This window comes from Euleptes europaea, chromosome 2 (genome assembly GCF_029931775.1).
Source record: "Euleptes europaea isolate rEulEur1 chromosome 2, rEulEur1.hap1, whole genome shotgun sequence".
NCBI classification, from domain to species: domain Eukaryota; kingdom Metazoa; phylum Chordata; class Lepidosauria; order Squamata; family Sphaerodactylidae; genus Euleptes; species Euleptes europaea.
The window spans coordinates 19329396-19342561 of record NC_079313.1 but is presented as its reverse complement, the minus strand read 5'-3'; the positions used below and the strand labels follow the sequence as shown (position 1 = coordinate 19342561).

Sequence of the window (13166 nt, the reverse complement as noted above, 5' to 3'; positions counted from 1 at the left end):
GGGGACAGGGAATTCCCCACCAGGCCTAGGCAATTGAGAAGCCTAGTTATAACTGACTTCCTTACAGGACAGCACAATTGCTAAGCAAAGTGGCATGCTGATCCTCCTTTCCAAATGTAGGGAGACTGTAGTGTAGCCCAGTTCCAAAGCCCAAAGGATTGAGAAGAAAAGTACCTTTTTTGCGATGCGAGAGGCTTCCACGGCAATATCGACTCCTGAATTCCCCATGCCAACCACAAGGACTTTTTTACCTGTGAATGCGCCTGGGGTTTTGTAGTCCCGACTGTGGAAATACTGCCCCTTAAACTTGTCTATACCTACATAGAAACAAGAAAGAAACTTGAAACATGTGCAGTTCAACCTTAGCAAGAAGACCCATGAGCTGGTATCCTATTAGGATTGCCAACCTCCAGGTAGGGGCTGGAGATCTCCTGCTATTACAACTGATCTCCAGCTGATAGAGATCCGTTCCCCTGGAGAAAATGGCCGCTTTGGCAATTGGATTCTATGGCAATGAAATCCCTCCCCTCCAAACCCTGCCCTTCTCAGGCTCCACCCCCAAAATCTCCAGGTATTTCCCAACCCAGAGCTGGCAACCCTATATCCTATCCTTCTGCTCAGTCACGTTGGAAGCCTTCCTACCATTGGAGGAAGAATCCTTGGACCAGAGGAAGGCTTACAACATGGCTGAAATGGCAGGATACAAGCATGCATTTATATTATGTATTTATACCTCACTTTTCTCCCCAGCTGGGACCCAATGCAGCTTAGAAAATCAATCTCCCCTCCTCTATTTTCTTACAACAGCCACTTAAGAAGAAGAGTTGGTTTTTATACCCCGCTTTTCTCACCTTCCCTTCCCCTCCCCACAAGAGACACCTTGTGAAGTAGGCGGAGCTGAGAGAGTTGGGAGACAACTGCGACTGGCCCAAGGTTATCTAGCAGGCTTCAGGTGGAGGAGTGGGGAAACAAACCCGGTTCACCAGATTAGAGTCCGCCGCTCATGTGGAGGAGTGGGGAATCAAGCCTGGGTCTCCATAGCAGAGTCTGCTGCTCTTAACCACTACACCACGCTGGCTTAAGTTGGAGGAAGGCTCCTTAGGCTAGAGGAAAGCTCCTTGGAGAATGGTTGGACCCACTCCAGTATCCCATCGCATGTTGTATCTACTCTGATGCCCCAGAATAGAGTTCACGTATACAAACTGAGGCTCTGCCCTGGATGGCCCAACTAGCCCTATCTTGTCAGGTCCTGAAAGCTAAGCAGGCTCAGCCCTAGTTAGGACTTGGATGGGAGATCACCAAGGATGTCCAGGGTTGCTACAAAGAGGCAGACAATAACAAGCCACCTCTGCTCATCTCTTGCCTTGAAAACCTCATGAGGGGTTGCCATGAGTTGGCTGTGACTTGACAGCACTTTCCACCACCATACAAACGGAACGACTCAATTGCTCCTAGACCATATTACTTCAGACAGCTGGAGGGAGGGGCTCACATGAGTGAATATTCCTACAGCATATTTTTTAAAAATCTCCCTGAACTTAGAAAACAAATATGTCACTCCCAAGGGTATTAGCCCTAGCTCTGTTGTCAAGATGCGAGTTTCCTGTGTGTAGGCATTCTGTTTTATGGATGCATACCCAACCATGAGACACTCCGTGCAAACCATACAGTGTTAATGCAAGGTAGTTGTCAACAAGAGCCAGTGTGGTGTAGTGGTTAAGAGCGGCGCACTCTTATCTGTTGAACTGGGTTGGCTTCCCCATTCCTCCACATGAAGCCTGCTGGGTGACCTTGGGCCAGTCAGTTCTCTCCGAACTCTCTCAGCCCATGCAGAGGCAGACAATGGCAAACCACCTCTGAATGTCTCTTGCCTTGAAAACCCTATGGGGTTGCTATAAGCCAGCTGTGATTTGACGGCACTTTACACCCAGTTGTCAACAACTTTGGATGGCAGTCCTTGGAGAGACATTGTACAACATTGCAGATAAACAATCCACCCTTCAAAAGGCCTCTTCTAGGATGACAAAAATATCTTTGCAAAAGGGGGTGTAACAGATGGAAACAACATGTGGGCGTTGTTCTTTCTACCAGACACATGGAAGAGATTTATGAATGTCAGCACTAAGCAGAGGGAAACTCAGCATCAGCAGTACCAGGGAAAGAACTGAGGGGCAGCGAGGGTTCAGTGAGGTAACCAATGCAAACCATCACAGCGTCAAAGATGGCCGACTTCTGTTTCCTGTCGGTCTCTGTGATGACATCCCACTGGCCACTGGTTGAGAAGTCAGGGCGCTTCTTTATGCTGATCACTGTGGTCTGAAACATTTCGAGGGAATTGTGATGATGAGTGCAGAAAGCAGTGAACTCACAAATGCGCACAACTGTACATGGCTATCTGGTTTTTACGGGTATATTTTCAAACTGTGACAGAATGCATATGCAAAAAGGGGATGGAAGAGTTAAGTTTAGCCATCCACATGCCAGGCTCATTAGATTACTCTGGCAATTTCTTGGCAATCAGGTCAATCTCTTTGCTACACCAGCGATCCTCAGTGCGGCACTCGTGGCCACCATGGCACCTGCCAACGTGTTTCCAGGAGCCCATTTGTTTTGCCCTGGAGAAGCTCTTTCCCAAACAGGGTTGCCAACTTCCAGGTGGTAGCTGGAGATTTCCTGGAATCCTAACTGAGCTCCGGGTAACAGAGATCAGGGTAACTGGAGAAAATGGCCCCTTTGGAAGGTGGACTCAATGGCAATATACCCCATTGGAGTGTCTCCACTCCCCAGTCCCGCCCTCCTCAGGCTCCACTCCAGGTATTTTCCAACCAAGAGCTGGCAACCCTATTCCAAAAGCAGAGAACCAGTCCTGGCTTTCATGCTCTTCACTGGAAGAAAAAGTGCTTCAGAAGATACCAGGAGTCATCAGCTTTGTAGGTAACAGGGATACCTGTTTGGAAACAACTGTCTCCACCATAGGATGACACTGGTCTTGTGACCTCCTAATATTTTGTGGAACTTCTGGTAGTTCTCTGATAGCACACAGCCCCCAGGGCAGCCATTTTGTGATTGGTCCCCTCTCCCATGGCAGTTCCATTTGCTGATGTAAAATTCCAAAAGTGCCCACAGGTTTAACAAGGTTGGGGACCCAACAATGCCCCAACGTTGAAATGAATGGGGAGGAGGAGGAGGAGGAGGAGGAGGAGAAGGAGAAGAAGAAGAAGAAGAAGAAGAAGAAGAAGAGGTGGTTTTTAAATGCCGACTTTCTCTACCACTTAAGGAAGAATCAAACCAGCTTACAATCATCTTCCCTTCCCCCTTTCACAACAGACACCCTATGAGGTAGGTGGGGCCGAGAGAGCTCTTAATAGAACTATGATTAGCCCAAGGTCACCCAGCTGGCTTCATGTGTAGGAGTGGGGAAACCAACCCGGTTCACCAGATTAGTGTCTGCCGCTCATGCGGAGGAGTGGGGGATTGAACCCGGTTCTCCAGATCAGAGTCCACAGCTCCAAACCACCGCCTCTTAACCACTACACTATGTTGGCTTAGACTGGAGTAACTCTTAGGATTGCACTTTAAGTAAGTGATAGTCCTCTGAATGGCTAGGAAAAGTTACAGGAAGGGGAGACACACTAACAGCGCATTCCTGAGAAGTGCCGGCGGCCGCACTCAAAGGCCTTACACTGGTGCAAGAGCCCACAGTGCCGGTGCCCAGGCAGCGCATGCCGGCATTTGTGGGCCCATTTGTCAAGACCTGTACTGGGTACCCCTTTGTGGCCAAACTACATTACATGCCGTTGTCAAATATGCATTTGAAAAGTTACGCAGAGTGTGGGGAAGCCACGGGTGGGAGCAATTTTGCCACAGGAAAACAGCAGGTAAGAAAAGACCCTTTCCCTCTGATGCGTCTGTTTTCCCAGATGCCCTGTCTCGAAGCAGCTTTTCAATATAAAAATGACCACCAGGTTACCTTGGTGTATTTGCGTGGGACATGTTGTTTGGCTCTAGGTTAGCACATAAAGCAAGTTCCAGTAGGGTTGCCAGGCCAAGACATGACAAAGCGTAGCTCTATGTATCACCAGAAACCCTGTGGCAAAACCATAGAGTTTCTGGCAATTCCTAGAACTACCCTAGGAAAAACCCACAAGGGATATAGCAACACTGGCAACATCGCTGTTTTTAATTTTATTTTCTCCCACCGAGCAGGCAACAGGGCTTGTGGGTAGGACTGTTGATTCGGTTCCATCCGAACTGAAAAACAGCCGAATTCCCCCCGATTCAGCGGTTTCTAGTTTGGATAGAACCGAAGTAAAAAAAAAGGCGGGAAAACGACGACCCAAACTTGGCGAGTTCAGGCAGACGCCGAATAAATTCGTACAAATGCGGCGATCCTGAATCTGCATTTTTCCGTGGCCAATAGGTGGCCAAGCTGAGGCCTCCTCTGGCCAATCAGTCGCGGATGAGTGCGTGAGCCAGGCCTGCTGCCTTTGCCCGGGGAGAGAAAGAGTGTCTGTGTGTGTGAGAGAGAGATCCCCGTGTGTGTGTGTGGGGGGGTGCATGTGCATGGTCCCGGGTTGCTGTGCAGCCCGGGGTGGGGAAAGAGTGTGTCTCTGTGTGTGAGAGAGATCCCCGCACGTGTGTGTGGGTGTTTGTGTGCATGGTCCCGGTTTGCTGCGCGACCCGGGGTGGGGGGGAGAGAGAGGCCATTTATGCATGGGAGATTTTGCTTTGGATTTTCCACTCTAGACGCACATTTTCCCCATCCAAATTCTCAAAACTCAACAATAAGCCCCCATGCAGAGTTTTGAGATTCTGGGTGGGGAAAATGTGCATCTAGAGAGCGGCAAATCCAAGGGAAAACTTCTCGTGCATAAATGGCCAGAGAGTCTGTGTGTGTGAGTCTGTATTCCATTGCTGCTGCTCCTGTGCTGCTCCTGTGCTGATCGTGAGAGATCCTGAGCTGAGCTGACCTGCTGCTGCTTGCTGGAATCAGTATGGATTACTCCTCCTGACCCCTGCTTCTGCTGGAAGAGAAGACATCCACAGTTTGACCCATTTTGGGGCTTTTCTCTATAACTTTTTCCCTGTGTGTGTGTGTGGGGGGGGGGGAAAGCAGATTCTGTGTGTTTGAGAGGAGGGGAAGCCAAAGGGGGGTGGGTTTACCTGTTCTTCTAGGGGTGGGCTTGATTGCCTCTGTGTAGGACTGTGCTTTCTGCTGTTTTCACTGGTTGCCAACTTCGTGTGAACTGTGGGTCAGTGAGTCTCTCTCTCTCTGGCTGGCTCCTATTGTTTCCAATGGGCTGTGCAGCCGCTCCTGTTGTTTCTAATGGGCTAGCCTGTCATTCGTTTTAGTACATCCCATGTCAGAGAGTCTCTCTCTGGCTGGCTCGTTCTTCTCCTTCATTTGGAATTTGCATCTTCTGGTTGTGGGGGAGGGCTGTTCTGCTGGGGGGGGGGGGCTTAATCTCCTCTTTGCAAGTGTGATTTGGGAGAGTTACCTGTCCTGGGAGGGGCTGATCTCCTCTTTGAGAGTGTGATTCTTGCTGTGGAAGATTTGAATCCAGCAGCATGAAATCTATTAATCCTGAAGATATGCAATTTGTGCAGGTCGCACTTACTTTAATTAAATCTCACATTTAATTAAAGAAAAACATGTCCGTGGTTTTCAAATATGGTGGTTATGATAAAGGGCAGGTGAGTCGGAAGTGACTTTACAGCACTTAACACACACACATTACAATTAGATTACTTATTTTTTAGATTAGTGTGTTTCTACCACAAAGTTTGGAATACTTTGCATTCTTATTGTGGCATTCATTGTGGTATGAAGGAGAAACAGAGCAACAACATCCCAGTTCAGACAGAACCCTCTTCAAGATCTGAATGCTCTTGCTGGTAAAGATGGAAAGGGTATGAATGGCCTATATTTAGGGTTGCCAGGTCCCTAGGGTTGCCAACCTCCAGGAAGATCTCCTGCTATTACAACTGATCTCCAGCTGATAGAGATCAGTTCACCTGGAGAAAATGGGTGCTTTGGCCATTGAACTCTATGGCATTTAAGTCCCTCACCTCCCCAACCCCACCCTCCTTAGGCTCTGCCCCAAACATCTCTCGTCAATAGCAAAGAGGGACCTGGCAACCCCACAGGTCCCCCTTCTCCTCCGGTGGGAGGTTTTTGGGGCGGAACTGGGGTGGTGATTGCACGCACACACAGCCATGCCAACATGGTTACATCACTTCTGGTTTAAACCCGGAAGCACTGCATCACAATGGGCCGCTTTACCACTCAACCCCCAAGATTTATTGGGCAGGTTTGAGTGGTAAAGCAGCCTGTCACAATGCAGCACTTCCGGGAGTAAACCGGAAGTGACATAATCATGTCAGCACAGCCACGTGTGTGTGCAATCCCTGCTCTTGAGCTGACCAATGGATTGGCGGGCAATTGCCCACCAATCCAAGCGACCTGGCAACCCTACCTATCTTCTAGGTCAGGCCAAATTCCGGCAGTTCTTCTCACCCACAAAGAGATAATGAAACGAACTGGGTAGACAGGAGAATGCTGAAGATTTTGTAAAAGTTCACAACCTCAAAAAATTATGTAGTAGGGCTACTGTAGCTAAGGAGGACGAGTTTACCACTAAATAATGAAGAAATATCAACCTGATCAAACTCCTTGGAATAAAGAGACTGCTTTTATAAATGCTGGAAGATGTTTGCATGTAATTGGTAAAAAATAATTGATCAAATAGCATTAATTATGTCAAAACAAAAGCCATGTAATGCCTTTTGAAAAGTACTACAAAAATGACACAAAATGGTGGGTGAGCTTTTCTGGCTGGTCCTAATAAAAGGTATCACATAGCTTTTGTTTTTGGATTTTAATTTTTTTATTTTTTGCTGGACCAACTCAGCTCCCTGAAATAATTTTTCCAGCAATTCGTAGTATGTATTACATGCATGGCAATAATGCAAAATGTGAAGTGCAGTCCTAAGCAGAGTTACATCCAACTTCAGAGAAGTCAAAGGGCTTAGAAGGGTGTTACTCTGCTTACGATAGCATTGCCAGCCTTCTGGGATAAAGACTTTTTGTGTTTGAATGGCAATAAACGAGGGTGCACACATCTAAACATACTGATTTTTAAAAATTACATTTGAGTCCAAATTTGAATGGATGCAAAGCCATGATTACTTACCTGGAACTGAATATACTTCCGGAGATTAAAGTGTTTTGTGTACAGACGGAGATATTCCAGGAGCCAAGCATTGGGTAAAAAGACTGGAAAATCTTCTGGGTAAGGAAAGTCTGTGAAGGCTGACATCTCCTTACACGTATTACTGACCATAGATTTGTAGGTGCTGGGTCTTCCCTCCTCCACATTCTCCTGTCCACAAAATAGCAGCACATAAAGACTTGTATCATGATTTATTTCTCTTTTCAGGGAGATTCCTAAACAGAACCATTAATATTATTGATTTCCTTATTGCAGTGTTTTTCAAACTGTAGGACAGGACCCCGAAGGGGGCCACGTCTCTTGGGCAAGTTAATCACAAAGCCAAGAGGGAGGAGGTGATACAAGATGATGATGAAGAAGAGTTGGTTTTTATATGCCGATTTTCTCTACCACTTAAGGAAGAATCAAAAAGGCTTACAATCACCTTCCCTTCCCCACAACAGACACCCTGTGAAGTAGGTGGGGCTGAGAGAGAGTGACTAGCCCAAGGTCATCCAGCTGATTTCATGTGTAAGAGTGGGGAAACCAACCTGGTTCACCAAATTAGCCTCCGCTGCTCATGTGGAGGAATGGTGAATCAAACCCGGTTCTCCAAATCAGACTCCTCAGCTCCAAACCACAACTCTTAACCACTACACCACACTGGCTCCCTCATGATCTGGGAGAAGAGGCTTTGGAAGGTTCAGTGACAAATTCGTTGGTAGAGTTGTATCTGCACAATCTGCCAAATGGGCACGAAATTCTGCCTGCTGCTCAATAATGCTAATAAATTAAAAAGGTAAAGGTAGTCCCCTGTGCAAGCACTGGGTCATTCCTGACTCATGGGGTGATGTCACATCCTGACGTTTACTAGGCAGACTGTGTTTACAGAGTGGTTTGCCATTGCCTTCCCCAGTCATCTACACTTTACCCCCAGTAAACTGGGACTCATTTTACTGACCTTGGAAGGATGGAAGGATGAGTCAACCTAATAAATTACTGAACTGAGTCAACCTAATAAATTACTGAACCGCTATTGGATCACAAATAAAAAAAAATAAAGAAAATTCAGATGCTTTTACTAAACAAATGGAACAAATGTCTAAACAGCAAGAAAAACAGATGAACCAGCTGACTGAGATGTTAGCTAACAAATTGGATACTGTCACAAAAGAGGTGCAGGAGGTAAAGGCTCAGTTACCTCACTGCAATCAGACATGAAGACAATGGACACTTCTGTCAAGAAAATGTCTGAAGAACATAAGGATGTGAAGAAAAAAGTTGAGAGTCATGACAAACAACTGGAAACAATTCAAACACAGGGAGAAGCCATGAAAGATCAACTTGCTATGATGGACTTGAAAGTGAGGGAACCTAATCTACATCTACGAAACCTTCCTGAAGATTGTGGTGACACAAGAGAAACAATGGTGAAAGCACTGGCTACCTTATTCCACATAAAAGAACAAGAGTTAGACCATGCAATTAACAGAATCTATAGGATGCCTCTGCCTTCAAGATTGAAGAGAGCAAAGGCAAGAGATGTCATGAATGAAATATATTATTATGCAACTACACTATAAAGATCTAATAGTTCTGGAAGGCAACTCATTAATACTTCTCAAGGACATTCCCAGACATTTGATGACTAAAAGAAATATCTTCAAAGACTTTACAATGACATTGAGGAAAAATGGAATAAGATATAGATGGCTGTTACCACAAGGACTCACATTTACCTACAAAGAAGTAAAATGTGTCATCACTACGATGGAAGATGTTGGGAAGTTTCTGCACAAGTACAGGAAAGAACTGACTGGCCTCACACTGGATCAGGGAGAAGATCAACTTCAAGAAGAGGAGGATGACTCAGTAAAAGGAGCAACGGGTGGAATATAAATTTACGTTTCAATACCCTGACAACATGGTTAAAGTAATTTCGTGGAATGTAAATGGTTTAAATGAAAAAGTGAAGAGAAGAAGGATTTTTAAATTTTTACAAAAACAAAAATATTCCTTAATATGTTTGCAGAAAACTCATATCTCAAAGAAAGACAAGAACAGGCCTTTATCTCCTCATCTAAAACAAAAACCAAAGGAGTAGTTATATATGCACATGCTTCTATGGCTCCTGAGCTTGTATATAAAGATGAGGAGGGTAGAATACTTTAATTAGGACTAAAATACTAGGCCAAAAGACATTGGTGGTAGGGATCTATGCACCTAATGATGGAAAAGCACAATTTTATAAACAACTCCACGATACTTTATCGCAATATGCTGAAGAACAGATATTGATGATGGGTGACTTTAATGGAGTTATTGACAGTTTGATTGACAAAAAGACGAGAGCCAAAGATGATAAGGAAGGCTGCCTTCCTAAGACATTTTTTCAAATTATGGAGGAATTTAAAATACAAGACATTTGGAGAACAATGAATTTATCAGCCAGAGAGTATACTTTTTTCTCAGCAAGACATGAATCACACTCCCGTATAGACATGATATGGACAAGTAAGTCCATTTTTACGCAACTGCGTAAGGTGCATTTAATACCAAGGACTTTTTTGGACCATAACCCGGTTTCCTTTGAATGGAACAACAGACAAGCATTCAGATGGAGATTAAGGCTTTTAAGAGATGACAAAATAAAAACTGAATTGTATACTTTAATTAAAGACTATTTTGAGATTATCATTGTGCCGCACCTGGCACTCCGGGCAGAGAGTTCCGCTTGGTTTCTCCAGAGGGGGAAGCAGTAAGGGAGAGAGAGCAGGGGCAAGAAGAGAGGGGAGGACCGCAGGGGAGATTAGATGGAGAGGAAGACAGGGGATCGCAAGACAAAGGAAAGACAGCCAATAAGACAGAAGAAACACAGGCAGGGGGGGAAAGGGGAAAACAGTGGGTTAATCAGAAGGAAGGGGAGAGTCAGAAGGGAAAGAAGGTTCAGGGGTGATGATGCAACACCTGAATGAGAGAAAGAAGGCGACCGATGTTAATTGGTGGGTGGGGCAGGTTCTGCAGGGAAAAGGTTAAGAAGGGAGTTAGTTTTGCTGGCCGAGGAGGAGACGGGTGTAGGAGGCGATCACGAAGAATGGGTAGTCTGCCTCCAAAGAAGCCACGAGTGACAGCGAGAGACGAGTGGTCTCTATAACTCAGAAGTCTGAGGCAAAGCAAAATGGGAAAAAGGGGTGCCGACGGTCTAAAGTGTGAGGCGGGGTAAGCGAAGGAGGGAAAAAGGGGAGCGTGTGACACAGAGCAACCCACGGGAGAACAGGTGAGCCCTGACAACATGAATGGTGAAACTAATCTAAATACAATTTAGGATGCCTTTAAGGCGGTATTGAGGGGCTTTATGATTCAGAAGAACACTGCATGGAGGAAAAAACAACTACAGCAAACAAATGATATACTCTGGGAGCTACAAAACTTAGAACTAGGGCTGTTGATTCGGTTCGTCCTGAACCGAAAAACTGCCGAATTTCCCCCGACTTCGGGGTGTTCGGGGAATAAATTCGGCAAATTCCGGGTTCGGCTCTCCCCCATGCGCCTTCATGGGGCTTCGCTGAAGGCGCGCGGGGGGCCCTTTAAACAGATCTGCGCCTCCTGGCCGAGAGGCACATATCTGTTTAAAGAGCCCCCCGCCTGGCTTCAGGGGGCTTCCCTGAAGCCGGGCGGGGGGGAAACAGATCTGTTTAAAGAGCCCCCTGCCCGGCTTCAGGGAAGCCCCCTGAAGGCGCGCGGGGGGCTCTTTAAACAGATCTGCACCTCCCAGCTGGGAGGCTCAAATCTATTTAAAGGGCCCCCCGTGCGCCTTCAGGGGGGGGGTCTTTAAACCCTTCTGCGCTGCCTGCGCAGACAGCGCAGAGGGGCTTGACAACCCACCGCCCCTCTTCCCCGGATTCCCGGGAAGAGAGGCGGGGGGGGTCTTTAAACCCCTCTGCGCTGCCTGCGCAGACAGTGCAGAGGGGCTTGATAACCCACCGCCCCTCTTCCCGGGAGTCCTGGGAAGAGAGGCGGGGGGTCTTTAAACCCCTCTGCGCTGCCTGTGCAGACAGTGCAGAGGGGCTTGACAACCCACCACCCCTCTTCCCGGGACTCCTATTCTCTACCATATCAGAGGACCGTGCCCATTATATGAGGTTGTTTGGAGCACAGGCAGGACAATGCTGCTGCAGTCGTTTTGTTTGTGGGCTTCCTAGAGGCATCTGGTTAGTCACTGTCTGAACAGACTGCTGGATTGATGGGCCTTGGTCTGATCCAACACAGCCTTTCTTATGTCTTTTGTAACATTCAGATGAGCTCTGAGGTCTACTATCGCTCATGGCCCAATGTGAAGGGGGCACACCAGGCTGCAACAGGAGTGGGAAGCTGGAAAATGCACGTGTTGTCCTAGTCACTTGTTGCTGTTTGTTCCATTAAAGTTGGTCTAAATGCATTCGCTGTGGAGTAGAATTGGCAGAATTATCACAAGCATGTCAAAAAACGAACCAGCATTTCAAATGTTGCCAATCAAATATTCAAAAACGAAATTTCGGCTTGACTTACTTTTGAATGTGAATGTTTGCCTTATCTAGGGAAGGCGGTGCGGTACCTCCAGAAGCGAATGGTCACCCCTCACCCTGTAGCCTCATTTGTCCTACCCCAGATCATGGGAATCAGTGGGCCCCAGAGACGGTGCAGGGAACACCTGCCTTCCAACTCACCGTGAATCGCCACACTCCTCCAATGTCACTGGTCCTCTCAAAGCAGGTGGGCTCCAACCCCTCATCCAGGCAGCACTTGATTGAGGTCAGCCCACTCACGCCTGCCCCAACGATGGCCACTCGCTTGGCCATGGTTCCTTGAAAGAGGACATACAAAGGAGGTATTTAAAGGGTGGAATCAATGGCTTTCCTGAATCAGCTCCTCACATGGGTTGGCTCCTGATGAAGAAAAGGGAAGGTTTAATGCCACAACTGTTGAAAGATTGCAAGTTCTTAAACCACACCTCTTCCAAAGTTCTTTGTCTGAAGAATCCTTGAACATACGTACACTCTCACATAGAGTGAAATTCAATAGGCAGGGGAAGGGTTTTTTTCTTCTGCTACAAGAAAGCACCTCTGCAAATGGAACAGATCCAAAAGCTCCTACGCAATGTTTGCATATACAGCACATTAATGCGTTCAGTGAGCCACGCATACATTATCTCAGTAATCCTCACAATCCTTGAAATCATATGTCTGAGATGGAGTGACTGTGTTTTGTCTAAGTCCATCAGGTGAATTTACAAATAAGGCAAAGAGGGTCTGACCTAGGGGTTTCCTATCTGATTTAATGTTCAAAAATTGTTTAACAATTGTTTAAAAAATTGCTGTTGGCCATAACAGTTACCGTACTTACTTGAAAGCAAGATGACCCTGAATGTTAGATGACCACCCCCCCTCAAATGTTATATGCATAAAACTTTTATGTGAATGCAAGATTACCCTCCCCCCCTTTTTTTGATGACATACTTGTGGGACCTGTCCCCTGCTTGTGCATACTGAAGCCGAAAATACATTCACTGTTCCATTCACTCAAAGCAGAGGCCGTGCATATTTGGAGGATCATGGGAGGATCTCCCCTTATACGTAGTTTGAACACTAAAGTTGCACTAACTGAAAAGGGATTGAGTTCAACTTGATTCTGAACTCTTACACTGTCTTTAAGGTAAAGGTAAAGGTCCCCTGTGCAAGCACCGGGTCATTCCTGATCCATGGGGTGATGTCACATCCTAGGCAGACTTTTGTTTACGGGGTGGTTTGCTAGTCCCTTCCCCAGTCATCTTCCCTTTACCCCAGCAAGCTGGGTCCTCATTTGACCGACCTCGGAAGGATGGAAGGCTGAGTCAACCTTGAGCCGGCTACCTGAAACCAACTTCCATCGGGATCGAACTCAGGTCGTGAGCAGAGCTTGGACTGCAGCAGTGCAGCT

At 46.7% G+C, this 13166-nt stretch overlaps 1 protein-coding gene across 1 annotated transcript in view; it reads right to left on the bottom strand.

Annotated features, from left to right (window-relative positions):
• The window catches only part of LOC130493849 (flavin-containing monooxygenase 1-like), a 35714-nt gene that overhangs the window by 14860 nt on the left and 7688 nt on the right, over positions 1-13166 (bottom strand). Inside the window, exons 2-5 of the mRNA XM_056867440.1 lie at positions 11918-12054; positions 7194-7382; positions 2154-2316; positions 175-317 (exon numbers count right to left, since the gene is read on the bottom strand). Coding sequence (XP_056723418.1) covers positions 175-317; positions 2154-2316; positions 7194-7382; positions 11918-12049 — 627 coding nt within the window. The 5' untranslated portion in view covers positions 12050-12054. The remainder of the gene's footprint in view (positions 1-174; positions 318-2153; positions 2317-7193; positions 7383-11917; positions 12055-13166) is intronic.